Source organism: Doryrhamphus excisus, chromosome 10, assembly GCF_030265055.1.
Source record: "Doryrhamphus excisus isolate RoL2022-K1 chromosome 10, RoL_Dexc_1.0, whole genome shotgun sequence".
NCBI lineage: Eukaryota > Metazoa > Chordata > Actinopteri > Syngnathiformes > Syngnathidae > Doryrhamphus > Doryrhamphus excisus.
Genome location: NC_080475.1, coordinates 10,311,627 through 10,334,045, shown reverse-complemented (window position 1 = coordinate 10,334,045; position 22,419 = coordinate 10,311,627). Strand labels below are relative to the sequence as shown.

General features: G+C 42.1%; 2 protein-coding genes and 1 long non-coding RNA gene across 4 annotated transcripts; 1 reads left to right on the top strand and 2 right to left on the bottom strand.

Moving 5' to 3' along the window:
* Positions 1–1,619: 1,619 nt before the first annotated feature.
* On the top strand, positions 1,620–4,600 carry LOC131137735 (uncharacterized). Its single transcript, XR_009131961.1, has 4 exons — positions 1,620–2,112; positions 2,272–2,331; positions 2,494–2,553; positions 4,338–4,600. It is a non-coding gene; the product is annotated as an uncharacterized LOC131137735 (long non-coding RNA).
* LOC131137657 (fidgetin-like) lies at positions 3,944–18,506 on the bottom strand. Of its 2 annotated transcripts, XM_058085851.1 has the most exons (4): positions 17,418–18,506; positions 16,481–16,734; positions 16,191–16,218; positions 3,944–8,630 (listed from the first exon to the last, which is right to left on the bottom strand). In XM_058085851.1, the coding sequence occupies exons 2-4, from the start codon at positions 16,571–16,573 to the stop codon at positions 6,385–6,387; spliced, it is 2,367 nt and encodes a 788-aa protein (XP_057941834.1). In that variant the 5' UTR covers positions 16,574–16,734; positions 17,418–18,506; the 3' UTR covers positions 3,944–6,384. The 2 variants fall into 2 exon arrangements, with proteins under 2 accessions (XP_057941834.1, XP_057941835.1); XM_058085852.1 differs by lacking the exon at positions 17,418–18,506 and having other exon boundaries at positions 16,481–17,102.
* Positions 18,507–18,972: 466 nt separating this feature from the next.
* Positions 18,973–21,511, bottom strand: LOC131137678 (gastrula zinc finger protein XlCGF26.1-like). The gene is made up of 2 exons (XM_058085906.1): positions 21,091–21,511; positions 18,973–20,896 (listed from the first exon to the last, which is right to left on the bottom strand). Exon 2 carries the CDS (start codon positions 20,842–20,844, stop codon positions 19,336–19,338), a length of 1,509 nt encoding a protein of 502 aa, XP_057941889.1. The 5' UTR covers positions 20,845–20,896; positions 21,091–21,511; the 3' UTR covers positions 18,973–19,335.
* Positions 21,512–22,419: the final 908 nt, after the last annotated feature.

Sequence of the window (22,419 nt, the reverse complement as noted above, 5' to 3'; positions counted from 1 at the left end):
ATTTTGAGTTGCTTAATGCAAAGGAAGAAAATCAAGTTAGTTCATGTAGCATGATCGCAAACTCTACAAGTTTCCGTCTTGTCATTGTTTCCGTTTCTTGGGTCGTGGGGCTGCTGCTGATTGGTTGGACAGAAACGGATCAGAACAAACAGTGGTTTGCTGAATGTGATGGCCCGCAGGGCTGCTTCTGCCTTATCGATTTGCAAGAACTTTCCTCGGTCGGCATCTCTTCCTCGCGTTTCATCCCTCGTCCTCGCCTCACTGCTGGAGGTTCTCCAGCGCTCCCTCCGTGGAAGGTCACCGGAGAGCGCAGCATGCCGAGGTGGAAGAGGTTTGCCAATCCTGGCGCTCGACTCCTTCAAGATCACGTTTTTCCAATTCTACCTGACAGGTGGCAGAGTTCATGTTGTGTAGTGAGGGGGGGAGGGGGGCTTAGGCGAGGGAAAGCACGCCAGGAGCACAAGTAGTGTGTATTTCTTTCAATGTGTGCGAGTCTATTGATTTGTGCACGTGTGTCCATATTTGTGTGTTGGCACGTACTGGCACTCCTGTCAGGCTCCTCCAGGCCATCCAATCACCGTGCAGGCAGATCTTCTTTTGTCAAGAAGTGTGTGTGTGTGTGTGAAATCATCAAGATGACGGAAGAACTTTGGAATCATACATACGCCCAGAAATAAGCAGTTGTGGTTATGATGTTGTGGACCCGTGGAAGGACTCCTTCTCAATCGCATCGACACCTCTACCAGTGGGTAAGCAGTGAATGGGGACTCCATGGTGGGTTCTCCAAACTCTGGGGCTGAGGCTGCTGAGAAGCTCCTCAGTAGCAGGGCCCCCGGGAGTGGATGGGATCAATCTGGAGTTCCTTAAGACGCTGGATGCTGGGAGTTTGTCGTAGTCATCAATGATGCAGCATTGTGTGGACACCAGGGGCCGTGCCTTTAGAGTTGTAGACCACTACCTTGTGCTTGGTCCGCATTCCCGACAATAAGTCGGACTCCAGTGAGGGTTGGACTCCACCAGGGTTGCCCTTTGACACCGATTCAGATGATGTGGTCCTGATGTTCTCAGTTCTAACATGCTAACATTAGCATGTAGCACCTAGCATGATAGCGTGACAGGTCTGCTTAAGTTCATGTTCACAAAAATGCCAAAATTCTGGTATTCTAATGTTAGCATGCTAGCAATGCTAACATTCTAACATTAGCATGATAACACCTAGCATGATACCGTGAGTTCATAGCGTAAGTTCATGTTGACAAAAATCGCAAAATAAATTCTAGTATGCGAATGTTAGCATGCTAACAAGGCTAACATGAGCATGCTAACATCTAGCATAATAGTGTGTACCTATTAAAATGGCTACAAATGCTAATATGCTAAAGTAAGCATGTAGCAATACTAACATGCTAAGTTTAGCATGCTAACAACTAGCATAATGTTTCTATGAAAATGACCTAATATTCTGAAAAACCTTATGGGAGGTGAAAGTGGCCCTTATTGGCTTTATGGGGGTCGCCAACACCAGATTTTTGTCATTCGCCGGTGGTCCCAGAAAGTAAGCAGAGTTTATTTCACGGTCGGGCAGCTTCCCCCACGCCGTTGATCTCCAAATAAATAAGGTTCCACCTGAGATGTATGAAAAGAGTGAAGTTCAATGAAGTGTTTCAGTGTGACAAGACGCCTCCATCCATCAGCGGAGAAGAAACAAGCTGTCTTGCCACAGGAGGAGCTCATCACACACACTCTTGTTTACGTGTGTGTGTGTTGTGTTGTCAGGACGGTGACGCTTGCCAAGGTGTTCACAGACTCTGTGGAAGGGGCTGTCACGTTAGGACGACTGACATGACAGCTAACTTGTCTTCTGGAGGGTTCTCAATGCCGAGATTCTTCTCTCTTTCCTTCCATTGGGCTGATTTATGTTTCCCCTTTCTTCCATCAACACTTTAAATGTGTTAAAAAGTGCCGTTAGGAGTGGTTGTCATATGACAGTCATGTGACGCTTTAATAGAGTATCAAACATTACAGTTAAACCCTTTTTAACGATATTTCTTCCATGAATTATAGTCTTAACCCAAAAGAAGCCAAAGTGTCCCCAAAATGGCGGCCTGTCAGGTGAGTTAGCTCGTTCCCAAGTGCTTGTTTTTTAACCATAAAAGCTAATTTTATATCACTTTAACAACAGTAATGCTTTAATAGGGTGTCAAGTATTACACTTCACCTCTTACTGTATTCTTACATGAATTCATTGAAAACCGACTACTTCTGTTGCAGGTTTTTATAGCCTTAACCCATAGGAAGCCATGGTGTGTCCCCAAAATGGCGACCTGTCAGGTAAGCTAGTTCATTTTCAAATGCTGTTTGTTTTTTAACCATAAAGCTCATTTTATATCAATTTAACAACAGTAATGCTTTAATAGGGTGTCAAGTATTACACTTCACCTCTTGCTGTATTTCTTACATGAATTCATTGAAAACCGACTACTTCTGTTGCAGGTTTTTATAGCCTTAACCCATAAGAAGCCATGGTGTGTCCCCAAAATGGCGGCCTGTCAGGTAAGCTAGTTCATTTTCAAATGCTGTTTTTTTTAACCATAAAGCTCATTTTATATCAATTTAACAACAGTAATGCTTTAATAGGGTGTCCAATATTACAATTAAACTTTTTTTTACTATATTTATTCCATTACTTTATAGAAAACTAGTTAGAAGCTAGCTAGCTTTTTAAGCCTCAACCCATAAGAAGCCATGGTTTATCCCCAAAATGACGGCCTGTCAGGTAAGCTAGTTCATTTTCAAATGCTGTTTTTTTAACCATAAAGCTCATTTTATATCAATTTAACAACAGTAACGCTTCAATAGGGTGTAAAATATTACAGTTAAACTTTTTTTTTACTATATTTATTCCATGACTTCATAGAAAACTAGCTAGAAGCTAGTTAGCTTTTATAGCCTCAACCCATAAGAAGCCATGGTGTATCCCCAAAATGGTGGCCTGTCAGGTGAGCTAGCTCGTTTCCAAGTGCTTGTTTTTTGTTTTTTTTTTATCATGAACGCTTGTTTCATTGACTATGGCCGATTATTAATTTTAAAATATTGAAATTATTGTAGTATTCTGGTCACTGGGTGTCAGTAACGTTACATTGATGAAACATTACTTTACATGACATTTCCTTAACACTGTATGGAGTCTGCCGTGGCATGTCCGATGTGATAAGAGTGGAAAAAGTTATCCTCCCATTCCACGTGGAAGTGGTACGATATTGGCTTCTTAGTTCTCTTTACAAGGTGTTAAACAGGTTTATTATTCCTAAGATGTCTTATTTTCTCCTATACTATATTGGGGAATAGGAGTGTAAAGGTAACTATAGGGGTGTTATGCCATGTCAAGAGGGCTCAAATGATGTGGAAAAGTGTATTTAGAAGGTGGTAAAAATGTTTATTATGCCTAATATGTCTTATTTTCTCTTATGATGTCTACTATATTGAGTAATAGGAGTGTAAAGGTGGTATAGGGGTGTTATTTAATGGGCACAGGGCTCTAATAATGTTAAAAGGGGTATTTAGAAGATCATAAACAGGTTTTCTACACTAACTACCAAATATTAAATTTATCATTACTAAATCCGACTGTATGGCTAAAAAAGTTACTTTTTTTAAATTTGCAAATATTACAACTTTATTCTTGTACATTTTCCACTGAATTTTGTTACATTTATTGCCAAGATGTTTTGACTTTAGTCTCATAATTTTTTTGTAATTGTATCTGTTTTCTGTCTCTAGCTTGCTTCTCATAACAGAACTTTTTTCTTAATAATCCTTCACAATATCACGATTCTTGCACTTTTTTCACATTTTTGCAGTTTTGTTTAGTTTTCTTGATTATAAAATATAATTTACTATACATATATATACATAAAAAAGACACTTGTAATCAACTGCATTTTATTCTGATATTTACAAGTGCATTTATGACTCATGACAATTTAAAACGAAAAGAAGAGAGAGACTTTTCAATGAATGACGTGTTTGCTGTCTTTAAAGGTCACAAGGTGGCAAAAAGCATGCTAGCTGTTACGAAGACAGCGTATTTACAACAGGAAGGCGCCGGTTCAAAGTTGTGCAGGCGTGTCAACGCTATACTAGAAAACTGGCCACACGAAAGAAAAAAATAAATATATATAAATATATATACTGTAAATGCGGTGTAGAAAAACAATAGAAAAAGTGCCCGCTTATCCACATTCACCGGTCTCACACAACAGACACAAAAGCAAATGTGTGGGATTATACATGCAAGCGCTTCTGCTAATGCTATTTTTTTACATTTTTAATTTCAGTGTTTCCAACTATGAGGTAGAAATGCTCAGGCTGGATTTACACGACGCGTCAGGCTGGAATGGAACTGGATGTCCTCCGACACCCACGTTTGCCCGGACAACACAAATAAACGATGGAAATGTCAAATGTTGAAAAATGATTAGATTTTGACATTAAAGCTCGTTTTAAAGCCACAGTTTTCTTTCTCACCGATATGATACAGATGTACCTTAAAATGAAATGATGCGTCTTCTTCTGGATGCATTTCAGAAATAAACATTGCTTGTGCAAAATCATACTAGAAAAAGTGCAATGTTTTATTTTAAACCTGCAAGGCACCTTGCACATGTTTGCGAATACCTCAACAACAAAAAAGGAAGTGTTTTGGGGAAAATACTGGTATTTCTGTGAAAAATCTCTGAATTAAAAACATTTTAAAAGAGAAATAAGGACAACAATGTACCACTTCCATATTGAACGGGAGGAGACCTTTTCTATCATGTCAGACATGCCATGGCCGTCTCCATGCAGTGTAAATAGCATTGAATTGAAATATTCTAGTTATTTTTGGGAAAGAATTCATAGTCATAATATTCCAAGAAGAAAATTTACACAAGTAAAGAATGTCAGGAATGGAAAAAAAACACATTTTACGACATTAAAGTCAAAATTTAAAGAGGAAAATATTAATAGGAAAAAGTCAAAATGTTCCCAGAATAAACAAGTAATATTGTGAGGACAAATAACATCAGTTGAGTAGCATAAAGTTGAAATATGAAAGCAAAAATAAGGTCTTCTCTAACATTGGAATCGGACACTCAGATCTGAACTGCAAATCCAGCCTTAAAGAGGAGACCAACAACAATAAACGCTGTGTTAAACGGTGAATGAACGGTGGCAAATACAGCACATGATATGAAAGAAAAAATATCAAAACACTGATTTGATTGGAATGGAAATCAAGCCATTTGACGTCGCAAGCCTCCTACACGGGAAAAGCAGCGTTTTTTTCTGGAAAACAGGGGTGTCCGAAGTGCGACCTGGGAGCCGCTGCTATTTTTTTATTGGCCCGCCCGCACCACATTCTAAAAATATAGTTGAACCATAAAACTAGTAAAAAAAACACAAAAAGGTGTAAATCTGCAGTAATATGACAAGAACAAGTGGTCATTTTAGGACAATAAAATAAATTAATTTTCTACCGCTTATCCTAACGAGGGTGTGCTGGAGCCTATCCCAGCTGTCTTCGGGCGAGAGGCAGGGTACACCCTGGACTGGTGGCCAGCCAATCACAGGGCACATATAGACAAACAACCATTCACACTCACATTCATGCCTATGGACAATTTGGAGTCGCTAATTAACCTAGCATGTTTTTGGAATGTGGGAGGAAACCGGAGTACCCGGAGAAAACCCACGCATGCACGGGGAGAACATGCAAACTCCACACAGAGATGGCCGAGCGTGGAATTAAACACGTTTCTCCTACCTTTGAGGTCTGCGCGCTAACCACACGACCGCCGTGCAGCCGGACAATAAAATATTTTTGGAAAATTAGGTTGCGGGAAAAATCAAGTCAAAATATTGTAGGAATAAAGTCATAAGTGACTATAGAAAGAAGTGAGTTTGATCAGACTTGTGGGATCTTTCATTTTTCCGCATGCGACCCTCGGTGGAAAAAGTTTGGACACCCCCGTTGTAAGCTTACGCTGTGTTTCACAACTGCTTTCCTGAGTTGTTGCTTGATTTGTGGCGTCAGTGCCGAGTCACCCGGAATCCAAACGGTTTAAAGCTCTCAGTTTTGTGAACTCAAATCATATCGATCGTGAGGCAAATCAAATCGTAAAGCACCACTTCAGGCACTTTGATAACCAAGCCAATGTCAAGAATGTATTTATATTCGCACAGGTACTGGGTTGTCTTTCCTGCATCCATCTTGCAGTGTAAACATGGTTGAAACCGTTCCAATTCAATGCATTTGGAGTGACAACCTCTGTGGGGTTTTGTTAGCTTTTCCTCCAGCACAACTTGTCCACCCTGAGGAAAAGCAGCGGCAAAACGCCTCTTTTACATCGAGGAAGCAAGTCTGTCCTTTTCGGGGCTGCGGCCGAACATTTTGCTCCATTCGGTGTACATATCAATTTCTTTCCCTGATGTACCGGTCTGGAATTTGCAAAAGACGCTGTCAAAGTCCTGGTAGGTCAGGGGCCGCATGTGTCCCCGAGGCATGATGCCGTCTATGCCCTGTTGTGCGGATACACGTGACACACCCACACGGGCTTCTTGGCAGAGTCTGCCCAGGTCAAGTCCCGAGAAACCTTCCGTGCGCTGTACCAGCAGTGCCAGGTCCTCCTCGCTCATGCAGTATTTCTGCTGGGATTGTGTCAGAAGCTGTCTCAGAATCTGGTGTCGAGCTGCGCTATCAGGCAGAGGTACCAGAACCCTTAGAGCAAAGTACCGATGAAACCCTTCATCCATGTCCTGGGGTCGGCTAGTGGAGCAAAGCACTACGACGTGGTTGCTTCCGTCGTCACCCGAGCCCACGAGAAGAGAGTCCAGCTGAGAAAGCAGCTCCCGCTTCAGTCTGTTAACGGGGCTTTCTTCCGTGAGTTGCGACGAAAGCAGCATGTCCACCTCACTGATGAACACTACGGAGGGTTGACGGCAGCGCGCCACCAGGAAAGTGGCTCGGATAATCCCCTCCCCGTCTGTCAGCCACTTGGTGACCAAAGTAGAGCCGCTGAGTTGAAGCAGCGGCGTCCCAAGCTGACGGGCCAGGCAGTGACCCAGCAACGTCCTACCACTGCCTCTGGGGCCAAAGAGCAGCACGCAGCGTGGCGTGGGTCCTAAGCTGCTGAATATGTCAGGACGCAGGACGGGCCACAGAACCTCCTCTTTCAGCGTCGCTTTAGCCATTTCTAAGCCTGCAATGTCACTCCAGTCCACAGGGGGCCCCTGCTGAACAATTTCAGAGGTAACCATGTCCAAGAGGTGAGGCTCACAAGCTTTTAGTTGCTCTTGAGCAGATCGCGAGACGGCCCCTGAGTGGGAGAAGTGTATGTGATGAGCTTCAGGCCTTGGCTCACTGAAGCTGGAGAGAGATTCTGCAGAGCGGGAACCCCTGAGTGTGGAGGACACATACGGCGGTGGAGATAGCGGGCCGTTGCTTCCCTGGCTGTTGTACTTCTTGTGCTGCTGCTCAGGAGGCTTCGTGTACTGCTTTTGCGAATGAAAGTGCTGCAATGACTTCTCAGCACTCCTGTCAAAGCCACCGCCGCTCGTATCATTAGAGCTTCCGTTTGTGCTGCTGCTGTCCGCTACTCCGTACATGGGGCTTTCGGCTGAACTCCGAGGTTGGTCAAATCCAAAGTTAACATAAGAGGAGTCCATATCTCCTTGACCGGCGATGTAGAAAGTCGCCCTCTTCAGAGTGTTGGAGGAGCAACTGTTGAGAGGACTTGGGGTGATTGGGGTCAAGCTGTGGTTATGGTACGGATAACCAGGTAAAGTTGACGAAGGGGGAAGAGGTGTCGGTGTGGCAATGCTTGAGGGAAGGTATGAGGACGGCAGGGGCGCTGCCCCGGGGCTGTATCCAGGCCTCACTGAGCTCTGTACAGGGTACCCTGCTGCAGGGTAGTTATAACCAGATAGGTTTGGTGAGCCCCCCTTGTAAGGTGGAACAAATGCAGGGTGAGAGGACGGCGGGGGTGGTTGCAGGAGACCAGACGGGTGCGTAGGGGCGGGGACAGACTGAGAATTGTAACTACCGTGCAAGTAGGACCCGGTGTACGACGCCGCATATTCCTGAGAGGGCAATGAAGCCGAGTGGAGCGCAGTGGTAATATGGCTTCCACAGCTGCTGCTCGAGTAGCTCGGCTCGCTCAGATTGCTGGAGGCGAGACCGGGAGAGCTGCACAAGCCGGTCACTACCTCAGAGGCGGCTGCCACGCCTCCCTTGCGGATCGGAACCCCGTCTGGGATGCAGCTCATGGGGTAGACGCCATCTTGCCAGGGGTCCGATTCACCCTTACGTCCGTTTATCGCTCCCGGGACACTTGGAGCATCAGAACAGGAGACGGGCATCTCCAGAATACCGGAATATTTCTCGGCATACTTCTTGAGCAGGTTGGAGGCGGTGAGGGCAGAGATGTCGTCATTGGCCCAGGCGTACTGATCGGTGGCGGCGCACTGCAGAAGCCCGGGTACTAGACGGTAGGCCTCGGCCTTGTGGCCCGGGGAGCGTGTGGTGGAGGAAATGTCGAAATGCTGTTCAGCCCACTGGCTTTGCTCGGGGTGCCACTGCATCTTCAAGCCTGAGAGAAATATATGCCACGCATTAGGACGTGCATGCGGTTCTTTGGCGGTCACGCTAACTCTCTGACATTCCATCAACTACCGAGCTTATCGTATGAGGAATTGTCAGCAGTTATTCAAATTTGAAGTTCATAACACCATCTCAAGGCAAAAAAATGGCAGAAATTTTACAGGAAGCAAGTCAAAATATTCAATTTTAGGAGAATTAACTGGTAATGTTATGAGGAAAAATTAAAATATTAAAGGTGAAGTCCATCCTTTTTTAAAACATCCCCCAACATGGGATAAATCATATCAGACACTGTGGTAATCATTGAATACAAATCAATTAATGACTGCAGGATAAATGATATCAAACTATTTGGTATTGATGAGATATTAATTAATGAATGAATCCAAGATAAACGATATCAGACACTGTGGAATTCATTGAAAAATAATCAATGAATGGATTCAGGATAAATGATACCAGACACCGTGGAATGTGTTGAACAATAATAAACAAATGAATGCAGGATAAATGATATCAGACACCATGGTATTCACTGAAAAATAAACAAATTAATGCAGGATAAATGATATCAGACACCGTGGTATTTGTTAAACAAGAACAAAAAATTGATTTAGGACAAATGATATCAAACACAGTGGTATTCACTGAAAAATAAATGAATTCATGCAGGACAAATGATATCAGACACCGTGGTATTTGTTAAAAAAAAATAACAATGAATTGATTCAGGATAAATGATATCAGACACTGTAATATTCACTGAAAAATAAACGAATGAATGCAGGATAAATTATATCAGACACCGTGGTATTTGTTAAAAAATAAGAACAAATTGATTGAGGATAAATGATATCAGACACTGTGATATTCCCTGACAAATGAACCATTGGATACAGGATAAATTATATTAGACATCATGGTATTTGTTAAACAATAAAAAATAAATTTAAATAAATATAAATAAAAAAAAAAAATAAATAAAAATAATTGATTGGGGATAAATGCAGTATAAATGATATCAGGCACATTTGTTTAGGATAATGATATCAAAACATTACATGATAAATGACAAAAATAAATGCAAATAAATAACAGCAGAATAATAAACCTTGCCTCAAAAAGTCCGGGAGTGCTATGGAAAACAAGCGAGCGGTGAGAGAGCAGCATCTGGTGTGAATCAAGCCGTATCGCACCGATAACGAACCGTGAACGCGAGGACGGGACACGAAGGCGGGGAGGGGGATCACGGAGAGGACGCCTCTCACCTCATCTGAAGCCGTCCGTCTGCGGAAATAAAATGAGCTAATTGAGGCGCCGTCGCCGCTAACCTCGCATTCCACCTTCACCGACGCCACCTTTCTGTCGGCACGCTTGTATAAATCTCAACGCCAGCGTGGCTTGTGGACGTTAAGTGCTCGCTAAACATGTCGTATTTAAAGTGGCCGCATGCGTTTTTTGCGTGTGAAATGGACAGTTATTATCTTACACGGCGACTGGGCCCGATTGGGTCCCCACCCCACCCGTCTCTCTCTCTCTTTTTCGAGTGACTCATTTCTGGAAGTACCTATCTATCGACCACTTGGAGGCAAGACTTGGACGGCACTAATCCCAAACAAGCATTGTGGAGGTCATGCGGTGACCCCCGAGTGGGCGATTACCGCCACACGCCCGTATAATTGACTTAACCACTGGACGCTAGTGGCTTTATTCACGATGAGAGCACTACACTGCTTGGTTATCACTGGCTAGCCATTTCTCGCCATGTCGCTTCCTCCACTTCACCAACGTTTTACCAACATTCAACTTATAAATAAACTCATAAATGTTGTTTTTGAAATATTATGACTTTATTCTAGGGCTGCACAATTAAATGGCGATTAAAACATTTCATTGTGATTAATCACCCTTTATCCGCAGCTAACTTGCAATTAATTGCAGATAGGCGTTTTTATCGATAATAAGCAGACCTGCAACAATTAATCTTGGTAATCAATTAATCGTTTTTTGTAAATATCCTCTGATCGCAAATATGACTATTTTTTAATGTCCTGAAACATTTTTGCCTCTTTCGCAGACCTAACCACTAACCACAAAGGTCTCGTATTAATTTGGTCCATCGATGGACTAACTCATGACTTAATGAACAGGAACAACAAGCTTCAGATTAATCGATGAAGAAAATTATTACGATTTTATTTCTGTGTCTTTATTATGGTGGAGTCATGATCGCTGACCTTCCCTGAGGCAAGTGAGGCCTGCAGTTCCTTGGATGTTCTTGTGGGGTCTTTTGTGACCTCTTGGATGACTCGTGCTGGTTCACCACTCTTTTGTGAATAATGTCTCTCACTGTGGTTGGCTGGAGTCCCAAAGCTTTAGAACCTTTTTCCACATTGATAGAGCTCAATTCATGTTGTAACGGGGTGTTCACATTTTCACACCACTGCGTGTGGCCCCACGGTGTAAAAAAAAAAGAGTTTCAACGAGTGTTTCTGAACGCGAGCGCTGGCGTGTACCGACATGCAGCGTAATTACGCTTCAGCTTCTCTTTGTTTGTTTCTAAGTGAACAAATCACAGATCACAAAGCCGACATGAAAGGGCGTGCAAATAGAAATAAAAGGCCCGCTAACTGAAAGCGTTGTTCCTTCGCGCCGACCGGTTTCCCCCCACAGACATCAGCTGGTTTGTGTGCCGAGACAAAAATCCCAGTTATTTTGAGTCAAAACAGGCAGCAATAAAAAGGATGTCAGACGCCTTCGTGTCAGATCTCTGAGGAGAAACTTGATGGGCGCAGATGAGCATCTCAGAAGGGGCGGGGGAACGGGGGGGGTTTAACGTGATCAAAGCCGACGCTCGTCTTTCAGGGAACACGCCCGTAATGAGCAATCAATAACGTCTTTAGCGGAGTTACAGCAAAGTGGCTGACAGCAGATGTGAGGCCGCAGCTAATAGGCGACGTGTGATATCACATTACACACACACACACACACACACACACAGTCTTCATCAGGTGTTAGTCATACACATGGCGTCTTTGTGTTTGCATCGATCCTTGTAATCACATCCCCAGCTGATGAATGTGCTGCATTCATGCTTTTATCCCGACAACTGTTCACACCGTGAATTATCACGTACATCTCAGCTTTGTCATTTAGGTGACATAATTGAGGAGGCCTCCTCATTGAGGAGTATTCCTCCCACCAAGTCACAACATCTGGAGTCCAGGTTGGCAGCACCCCATCCCCACCGAAGGACCGAATGGTGTGATGCAATTATCATTGGATCCGCCAGGTAGTGTGCAGTGTGGTTTTGGTCCTGGTGGTCGTGGAACTGTGGACTAACTGTACACTCCCAGTCTTGGAGAAAGCATTTGACCCTGTTCCTTGAGAAATTCTGTGGGGTACTGGACCCCCTAATTCAGGCTGTTCCCTGTATGAGCCATGTCACAGTTGGGTTCACATTGCTGCCAATAAGTCGGACGTCTTTACCAGTGAGGCTGCTTTTTTGTCACCCATTGTGTTCATTACTTTTATGGACAGAATTTCTAGGCGCAGCAGGATTTGGTCTCTGCGTTTTGCAGATGATGTGGTCCTGCTGTGGTCCGACTCTTACTGGATCGCTTCGTAGCTGGGTGTGAAGCGGCACAGGTTCTTGCCCGGAACAAGGTTTATTTTTCCTTATCATATCAACACTTAACACTTCCATCTCGTAATATTTAGATTTATTTGTATAAAAACTATAGCCGTTCCCCCCCCCAAAAAATATATATTCTTGTGATAATGACTTTATTTCCAAAACATTTAGATTTTATTCTCATAATTTTTTAATTTCAACCTAATGACTATTTCATTTGTTTTAGAAACAAGGTTCTTTAGTATGTTATTCTTGTAAAATCATGATTGTTTCTCTTAATATTTTGACTTCATTCGTAGAAAATTGTCAATTTTTGCTGTTATTAAACATATTCTTGTTAAATGAGATTTTTAGAACAGCCACGAGTCGCAAATGGCCCTTGGGGGACCACTTTGGACACCTTTGGGTTAGGGTTAGGGTTGTTTCAAATAAACAAATAAACTGACAGACACTTTGCATAATTCATAAATAATTGCAGGCTATCAATTAAAGACGTGATAATAATAATAATGTAACAATTCATTAAAGGACCATAAATTACAATCCAACAAGGAGAAGAAAAAGAAATCCTGCCAAACCAACAGAAGACCACACACACGCAATTCCACATTCTCCACACTTCTCCTTCTTGATAAGCATGGAAATCAATTCATTGACCAAAAAAAAGGATCCGTTTACGCTCTTCATGGGACAATGTCACTTTTATTGTCACTCGGCAAAGCCCCGCTTCTGCGCTACAAAGCCGCCCGAGCCACTTGAGCCGGTGCGGAAAAGGCTGCATTCATTTGACGTACGCACAAAGAACAGCAGCCCCTACCCCCCGCCAAAAAAAACGTTAAGGACACTTTTCGAGAAAACGTCTTACATTCCCGGCAGGAGGTCCAGTTTGGAGCACATGAGGGGTACGCACGATCAAATCAGAAAAAAAACATCCCCCGATAATATGTATTTTTAAAAATTTGGTATATCAGGTATTATTAGCAATTTCATTTAGTTTCATTAAAAAAGTCCAAACATGCATAATGAACAGTGAAATATATTTTCAATCAGTATGTTTTGTTTTATTTTATTTTTATTTAATTTTATTTGCAATTCATAAGTGAAATTAAATTCAATTAAATTATATTAAAGTTAATACTTGAATTCTTCTGAAGACGTTTCTTTCTTAAAGTTACAGGATCACTCTGGGGGTGATCGGCTCGAGCTGGCAATATCTAAATATTTGAAAATATGAAAGGGATTTGCACACCAGCCTACCAAAGAGAGCACACAAGACGTCCCCTCTTCTCCGCGCTGGCAACAATCTGGTCCTTGTTGAAGGATCTTTCAACAATAGGGCATCTGCTCGATTCTCCAAAAATATGAATGGCCCATTCATGCACTCAAAAGAGACACTTGGCAGCTGCCACCCTTTCAACCCCCCCACTTCCAAACAATATCCAACGACGCCTTGCCACTTCCACTTCCACCACCGCCACCCCCACCCCGGCTCGGCGGCATGCCTTGAAGGTTCTCGAAGCGCTAAGCCGCTCTCCGATGTAATGCAATTTATCCACAATGTGACAAAATCATCCAGCGCTTTACCACAATGAACGAGCACAATCACGCACTGAGTACACATTAGTGAGCGTGTCATCCACACTCCTGGGGGGTCGGGTACTTGAGGAATTTTGTAACAAGAGAATAAATATATGTATGAGCGTAATCAACATTATCCTGTACGGGAGAGATACTCGTTCACGTACTCACCCTTGCTGCCTCAAGCTAAATTAAAAAGGGAAAGTGGGTAAAATGTCATTCAATGTGCAAACTTATCATTTGGTAATATTTGCACAAATAACCAATAACCCCGTGGGAAAAGCACAGCATTAAAATCAACTCTCCTTAATCACAGGTTGATGAAGACTCGAGTTTCATTAACTCGTGGGTATTCAAAGACTCCTGTTCCACCGACTCACGGATTGTGGACCAGAACTCGAGTTTCACAAATCAGGGGTAATCAAAGACTCAAATTACACTTACTCACGGGTACTCAACTCAGACTTGCATTTCACTGACTCACCATGCTCGATGACGACACAAGTTTCACCGACTCACAGGTACTCAACGAATACCTGAGTTTCACTGACTCGCGGCACTCGACAAAGACAAAGACAAGAGACTCACATTTCACTCAAGATTCAAGTTTCACAAACTCACAGATGGTCAACGACATCTTGAGTTTCACTGACTCACAGATTGACAAAGACCTGCGTGTCATTGGATGACAGGTACTCGACAAAGTTTCACAAATACAAAGGAGCTTGACGAAGACTTACGTTTCACTAAAGACTAAACTTTTACTGACTCAAAAGATGTCAGGTTTCCCTAACTCATGCGTATTCGATGAAGACTTAAGTTCCACTGATTCATGGGTATTCCATGAAGACTTAAGTTTCACTGATTCACGAGTTGTTGACCAAGACCCAAATTTTACTGGCTCACAGATGTTTGACGCATCGAGTTTCACTGACTAACAGATTGATGAAGACCCACGTTATACTGACTTGTGGGTCCTTGTTGAAGACTTTAGTTTCCCTGATTCATGGGTAGTTCTAGACTCGAATTTCACAGACTCACAAGACTATGAAGACTCGATTGTCACTGACTCATGGTTCGTCAAAGACTTGCGTTTCAAAGACTCAGGTTTTACTGACTCAACGAAGATTGGAGTTTCACAGACTCTCAGGTTATGTTTTCTATGAAGAAAGACAGTGAGTTATCATTTGTAAAAAATGACGAGACTATCAATGACACATAGATTTGATAGATTGGACGTTCCTTTGGACATTACTTTCATTTTAATTGACAAATGTTGACTAACATTGACGAGGATTGAAAATACTGCAATCAAAACATGTCATTCAACTCACCGTAGTTTTGAACATTCTAACAAAATGTTATTCCTTTTAAAAACAGACAAAAATCCTAAACGACATGGCCTGATTTGAAAAAGCAATAGCATCGGGACTCCAGCAAACCACAGTGAGAGCCAATATCCATAAATGCTAAAGACACAGAACAGCGGTGAACCTTCCCAGGAGTGGCAGAAACGGCCTCCAAGATCAAAACCACCGCTGAACAAAAACAACATTAAGGCTTGTCTCCATTTTTCCAGAACACTCAATGGTTAACTTTTTGGAAGGTGCGTGTTCCATTATAAGATATTTTACAAGAATAAAATATGGTGGTGGTAGTGTGAGGTATGGGCTGTTTTTTCATTTTACATTTCATGTAAAAACCGCAGAGAGTCTTGAGTCAACTAATATTTACATTTGTTTTCCAGCATCTCATCTGAAATGCGCAACACAAGAATGCAAAACCAGAGTTGGAAGTGCGGAGAACATTCCGGGAAACATTTGTCATCCTGCGGGTCATTTCATATGACTGTCTGTCTGCCTGCCTGCGTTGTAAGGCGAAAAAGATCCCTTGAAGTCAAAAGTGGGATTAATGGCGAGTTAAGTGTGAAGAGTGTAATTAATCGCGATTAAATGCTCAGCGGTCAAGAGGTATAGTCTATTCCATTCTACAAATCAGCCAAAGAGAGATTATTTTAGAATGATTTCTTCATTCATATTAACAATATTCAGATCTAAAAATCTATTAAATTGTATTATTTGATATTATTTCAATAAAAAAAGCACATGGGTCAAAGGAAACTGTGAACTATATATGACTGTATATGAATACAATGTAATATACAGAATGAGATAGAAAACAGAAATGGGAAATACAAAGGAACCGATAAAACAGAACACGAGAGAGATGGAAGATAAACGAATCAGGGGAGTGGTGCAAAAATGGACGGAATATCGATGATAAAAGGGGAGACACGTGCAAATATGGCCCAAAAATGAAAATATAAAAATGACCTACCATGTACGCCGCTGCCGATCCCGTCGATCTGAAAGACAGATTCAATCTATCATTACGATTGCTTGTTTCATCAACTCATTCAGTTGGGATTGACTTGTAAACGGAGTCAATTAAGTCCGCTAGTCCTCATTAAATCTAAATGCGCGTGACACGACAGGTGGAACTGCCAACGAAATGGAACAAAACACAAATACGTGAAAATAAACACATTCGCCCACATCTGGAGTCGGCAAATCCCACGCAGTTCGATCCGAACCGTCCACACGACCCTCGCGGTTATGGTGTCATACCTGCTGTTTTATCCGCAGGTCGACCCGAGCCTCCGGTGGTCGGTCTTGGTGGGGGGGGGAGTTCTCGGCAGTCAGGCCCGACCCGGGGAGCATCCCGCAGTGCGGACTCGGACGGACGCGAGCTCAGCCGCCGTTTCCATGTTGGAATGTCGGCGTCATTCCATCATGCCGCTGCTTCTCTCTCGCCCCGGAGTGCCATGGGCCCAGTGCGCATGCGCACACGCTTGTGCGCCGTTCCACGTAGTTTCTTTGGACTGATTAAAAATGATTATAGTTATATTTTCATTTCTAATCAAACAAAATAAACACAGCAGTATCAGGAAGGAATTGTCAGTGATAAGAATAAGTTAATAATAAGTTGAAAAGTTAATTCAAGATGAATGCATGGTGGGGTAAAACAAATCTGACAGAAATGAATGATTCAAAAATGAAGCAATTACTTGTTAATCATCAATCAATGCTTGAAATTGGACAAATGGATTTAGTATAAATTAGTGAATGCTGAAGATTAACTGAAAAACCGTACGGAAAATGTGGGAATTTTGGGGGTCGTATGCTGAACAAACAGGAAGCAATGCCCTGTTCAACTTTATGTCGTATTTCCAGTCTAATCAGGAGATGAGTTAGATTATTTTTATTGTGCGAGGTGACGGCTAACGTCCTGATTGATTGTTTTTAGAGTATAAAGTATATGCCTACTGGTGATGCAGGTTGAGTCAGACCACTGACAAATATCCACCTTGGACAGAAGAAAAGCATTTAACTAGCCTCCCGGTCGTGGAAATCAAGGTGTTGAAAAGGCTTTTATGAAACGTTTCCGTGTGATGTCCATGAACATTTTTGAATGCTCATGGGTCGACAAGCAGTGTGCGAAAACAAAAAAGAAACATTTGAATGGCGCCGGCGTCCTTCGCATGCTTTGGTAAAATTAGCAAACCTGGCAGCAAACTTGTCTTCTGTGCGGCCCTTCAACTTGAGACAACGGAAACGGATAAAGACGCAGGAGTGAATGAAGTCCGTCAAAAAAATGAACTAATTAATTAAAAAAAAAGGGTTGTGACCTTGCCGCTTTCATGTTTTGTACTTAATTCTCGGAACATTGTAAGGTAAATGGTCTAAAATGTTATTTTCCCTCGTAATATTATGACATTTTTCTTGTTGTGTTTGTTAATATCTTGATATTATTCATTCTTGTAAAATGGCCGATTTCCCCTTTTTTTTATTTTCCAAATATTTTTAGTTTTCTCAGAAATGTTTATTATTCGTTATTTTCGCCACCAGCGTCGTCTCTGTATGACGTCATCATTGGGTGACTGTATAGCTCTTTGCTAAATTGCAAATACAGTTCACTCACATTGTTTATATATATATATAGTTCAATCATGGAAGCCATGGTAAGTCGTGAAGCCAATCAACTTACTTTTATGTATTGCACGTAGTACTAATGTCTTATAAATAATCAATTCAACGTCTTAGAATAGAACATCGATGCCCCCTAGTGGGCGTGTGAAGTCCTTAAATTCTACGCTCGAGGCATTTGTTCGACGCATGCTCACACAATCCCAACACTTTTACACTCACACGGTTTAGCAATGTCTTCATAACTTCCGGTTTGGCAGTTAGCAAGCTAAGCTACCCTGAGAAGCTTCGATGTCACCACGATGAGTATATCCTGACTGTGGAATGAGTTGATAAAATGAATAAAATCGTTCTTTCTCACACTACAAATGTGTCTTCGACGCTCCCGGCATGGGTACTTTACACATTTACACACAACCACACTTTGCACGCACGCTTGAGCCCTGCTGAGCGATGTGTTGCTAACTTCCGGGTCTCTTTGTTCTCGGCTAGTTAGCAAAACTAGCCTGAGAAGCTCCACCGAGGTGAGTTCATCCTGACTAAAAAACGAATAAATGACACGAATGAATAAATAAAACCGTCTCTCGCTGTCACATGAAATATTTGATATCAATTGTGTTTTCCTCCAAGGCAACCCGTAAATACCGAAACATTCCCCGAAGGTGGCGACTGGTGTGCGCACGCGCAACTCAGCGTCATCAGTGACGTAGCTCTTTGAACAACATTTAGAGATTTAATTAGCTCGTTTGCGGTCCATTGTATTGAGTAATGGCCTCCTATAGAGCAGCTACACGCGTATTTCCAAAACGTTGTTATCATTTATTCCACCTGCAGGCACGCCCACTTCGCTGCGATTGGTCCAATTCTGCTCGTACAGCGAACAGCTTGTACCAGACCACGCCCATATAAGGAAATCCGTCTCACTGTGACTTACAAATGCGCAAATCTCAAAGTTTGACACTAGAACACAACATTCTAACAACATGTTTAGTTCAGGAAAGTGGAAAAAGCATAATACTGGATCTCAGCTTTGCCATGCAGGCATAAACACCTATTATTAATATCAACTTGAATATTTTTTTGCTGTTTTTAATGTAAAAACAGTGATATCATTACATGAAAGGGTCATTCAGAATGTTGAAATAATAGCAATATTTACATGTTACATGTTCATTTGATATTCCAGCAAAAAAGATGTTGGAATAGCAGTTTTCAGTCGAGTCATTTGGTTGACGGAACAAATTTGACATTGGATTTTCATTAAAACAAAAAACATCTTGGGAAAATCCCAGCATATGCAGTCAAACCAGCAAAACTGTAAGCAAAAAACAAAGAAAAATGTCACCCGTGTTAAAAATCACCACTAAATTGACCGCTGAGTTGTACTAAAAAGTAAATAAAGACATTCAAAGCCCTTCGGAACTTCTCAACTCAAATCCTTCGCCACAAACTGAAAAAGGTGTCAATTCTTGTTTGCCTTTCCCCGGCGTGGCTTATCAAAGCGAGCACGGAAAGGGTTTCTCCCCGGCATGAACTCTCGCATGTCTGTCTGAGTGACTTTTTTTCGAGAAGCGTTTACCACACACCGAGCAAGGAAAGGGTTTCTCTCCAGTATGCACTCTCGCGTGCACATCTAAATGCGATTTGTTCACAAACACTTTCCCACAAACTGAGCAGGAGAACGGTTTCTCTCCCAGGTGTATTCTTGTGTGTCGGGCAAAGTAACTTTTCCTGGAGAATCGTTTGCCACACACTGTACAAGGAAACGGTTTCTCTCCAGTGTGTATTTTGGCGTGTCGGTCCAAGTCGCTTTTTTTGGAGAATCTTTTACCACACACCAAGCAAGGACAAGGTTTCTCTCCGGTGTGTATTCTTGTGTGCACAACCAAATGTGACTTCTTCACAAAACCTTTCCCGCAAACCGAGCAGGAAAAGGGTTTCTCTCCCAGGTGCATTCTTGCATGTCTGAATGAATCACTTTTCCTTGAGAATGTTGTGCCGCACACTGTACAAGGAAAAGGTTTATCTCCGGTGTGTATTTTGGCGTGTATTTTTAAATGTGAGTTATCGATGAAGCCTTTCCCGCAAAGTGAGCAGGAAAAAGGGTTTTCTTCAGCGTGTATTCGCGTGTGTCTTTTTAAGTCGGCTTTATGATAGAAGCTTTTCCCGCACGCCACGCACGTGAAAGGCTTCTCTTCGCCGTGGATTTTTGCGTGCCTGTTTAGATCAACTCTTTGATTGAAGCGTTTACCACACACTGTGCAAAGGAAAGGTTTCTCTCCACTGTGCCTTGCTGTGTGCACTTTCAAATATGACTGCCGGGAGAAACTCCGACCGCACACGGTGCAAGGAAAAGGCTTCTCTCCGGTGTGCGTTGTTGCGTGTATTTTCAAATGCGACTTATCGATAAAGTCTTTACCGCAAACCGAGCAGGAAAAGGGTTTCTCTCCGGTGTGTATCCTTGCGTGTATTTTCAAACGTGACTTATCAATGAAGTCTTTACCGCAAACTGAGCAGGAAAAGGGTTTCTCTCCGGTGTGTACCTTTGCGTGTCGACTTAAATCTGCTTTTTGGTTGAATCTTTTGCCACACGCCGTGCAAGGAAACGATTTCTCGTCAGTGTGTCGTCTTGTGTGCACGTTCAAATACGAGCGCCGGGAGAATCTTTTACCGCAAACCGAGCAGGTGAATGGTTTCCCTCCTGCGTCGGCTTCAGAGGTGTCATCATCGTCAGTGTTGGGGGAACGCGACGCCGCGTCATCGCTGTCGGATATCGGAGCTAAGAGGTTGCAGTCTTCATCATCTTCATCATCTTCACTCTTCACAGTGACACAGACCACTTTGAACTCCTCCCGTCCTTCGAGATGCTCTGCCTCCTCATGGATGCTGTGATCCTCGCCTTCCTCCTTAAAGTTGAGGGGCCATGGATCGTCCATTTCCTCTTTAATATGGGGGGGCACCGGCTCCTCTTCTTCCTGTTTGATATGTGGGGCCTCCTGCTCCATAATGGAGGTCCAACCCTGCTGCTCCGAGGGGGGAGATGTTCAACACTGACGTCTGCGGGACACAAAATTCGTATATTTTCAACATTTGACCAATGACGATGAACACAGCTGTCACGTGCACTGTATGAATGTATTGTGTTCATCAAGCAAAATGAAAATCTTATTAATATTTCTTTCAATGTGTTCAATCGTCATACCTTTTCATTCACTTTTAAGGACTAAGACACAAAATGAAAAAACACTTACTTGAGGCGTCGAGTCCGATAGTTGCTCGTTTTCCTCTTTTGTTCGAAAAAGTTCCTCCACGTCCTCCTCTATCCTTCTTTCTCACACGGCAAATATTTCCTCAGCGGTCCCGGCATTTGTCCTTTACACATTTTCACACTTTTACACTCACGCTTGAACCTCCGCTTAGCGATGCGTTGCTAACATCCGGGTCTCTTTGTTAGCAGCCAGCAAGCCAAGCTAGCAAGAGAAGCTTCGGAAGTTCACTAAGATTAATTCATCCTGGCTGAAAAACTAATAAATGAAATGAACGGATGAATGAAAATATCTCTCGCTGTCACTTAATGTCTGAGTCGTTCATTCTGAATATTTTTTGACAAATATCCATTGAGTTTTCCTCCGAAGGCCACCCAGGATTGTACCCCCTCCCTTACTGTGGCAACCGGTGTGCGCATGCGCTGTACAGCGTCATCAGTGACGTAGCATTTTGACCGGCTTTGTCAACACCCTGAAGTGGTTTATGCTTTTTCTCTTCATATTTTCACTTCATTGAAAATATTGGTCATTTGATGTTTCAACTTTTCTTGTAGTTGATTATACTTTTACAATAAAACAGCCACTGGGCCTCATATATTGTCATATTTTATTTCTCATAAATGTATGACTTTTTTTCCTCACAAACATAGGAATTAATTTTCTTAAATGTATAATTTTTTGCTCTCATAAATGTACAACTTTTTTCTCGTTAATTGATGACTTCTTTTCATGTAAATTTATGATTTTTTCTCACAAATTTACAACTTTATTTCTCCTATATTTACAACTTTCTCCTAAATTTACATCTTTATTTCTTGTAAATTTCCACCTTTTTTCTCCTAAATGTACAACTTATTTCTCTTAAATGTGCAACTTTTTTCTCGTAAACCAACAACTTTTTTTTCTCTTAAATGTACAACTTTTTCTTGTAAATGTGCTACTTTATTCCTTGTGAGTGTACAAATTTTTTTACTCCTAAATTTACTACTTTTTTCCTTCAAAATTTTAGTTTTTTCTCCTAAATTTAGGACTTTTTCTGGCATGTTTAAATATTTACTTTATTTCTCGTAAATTTCCAGCTTTCTTTGAAAACTCAAGGAAATTTTCCTCCTACATTTACTACTTTTTTCTCATAAATGTATGACTTTAATCACAAATTCTCAGATGATTTGAATACTCACTTATAACAGGCATTGCCTGAGACAGCTCTAAAAAAGTCGGGGTCTTATGTGACCAAGATATGACTTGGAAACTGAATCTTTTACCGCCAACGGGCAAGAAAAAGGTCTCTTTGCAGAATGTAGACTTTTAAAA

Coding starts and splice junctions, on each gene's coding strand:
- LOC131137657 (XM_058085851.1), bottom strand. CDS start 16,573: ATGCTCCCCGGGTCGGGCCTGACTGCCGAGAACTCCCCCCCCCACCAA. Junction 16,219..16,480: donor ACCTGCGGATAAAACAGCAG/GTATGACACCAT, acceptor TCTGTCTTTCAG/ATCGACGGGATCGGCAGCGG. Junction 8,631..16,190: donor GATCGGCAGCGGCGTACATG/GTAGGTCATTTT, acceptor TATTTCTCTCAG/GCTTGAAGATGCAGTGGCAC.
- LOC131137678 (XM_058085906.1), bottom strand. CDS start 20,844: ATGGAGCAGGAGGCCCCACATATCAAACAGGAAGAAGAGGAGCCGGTG.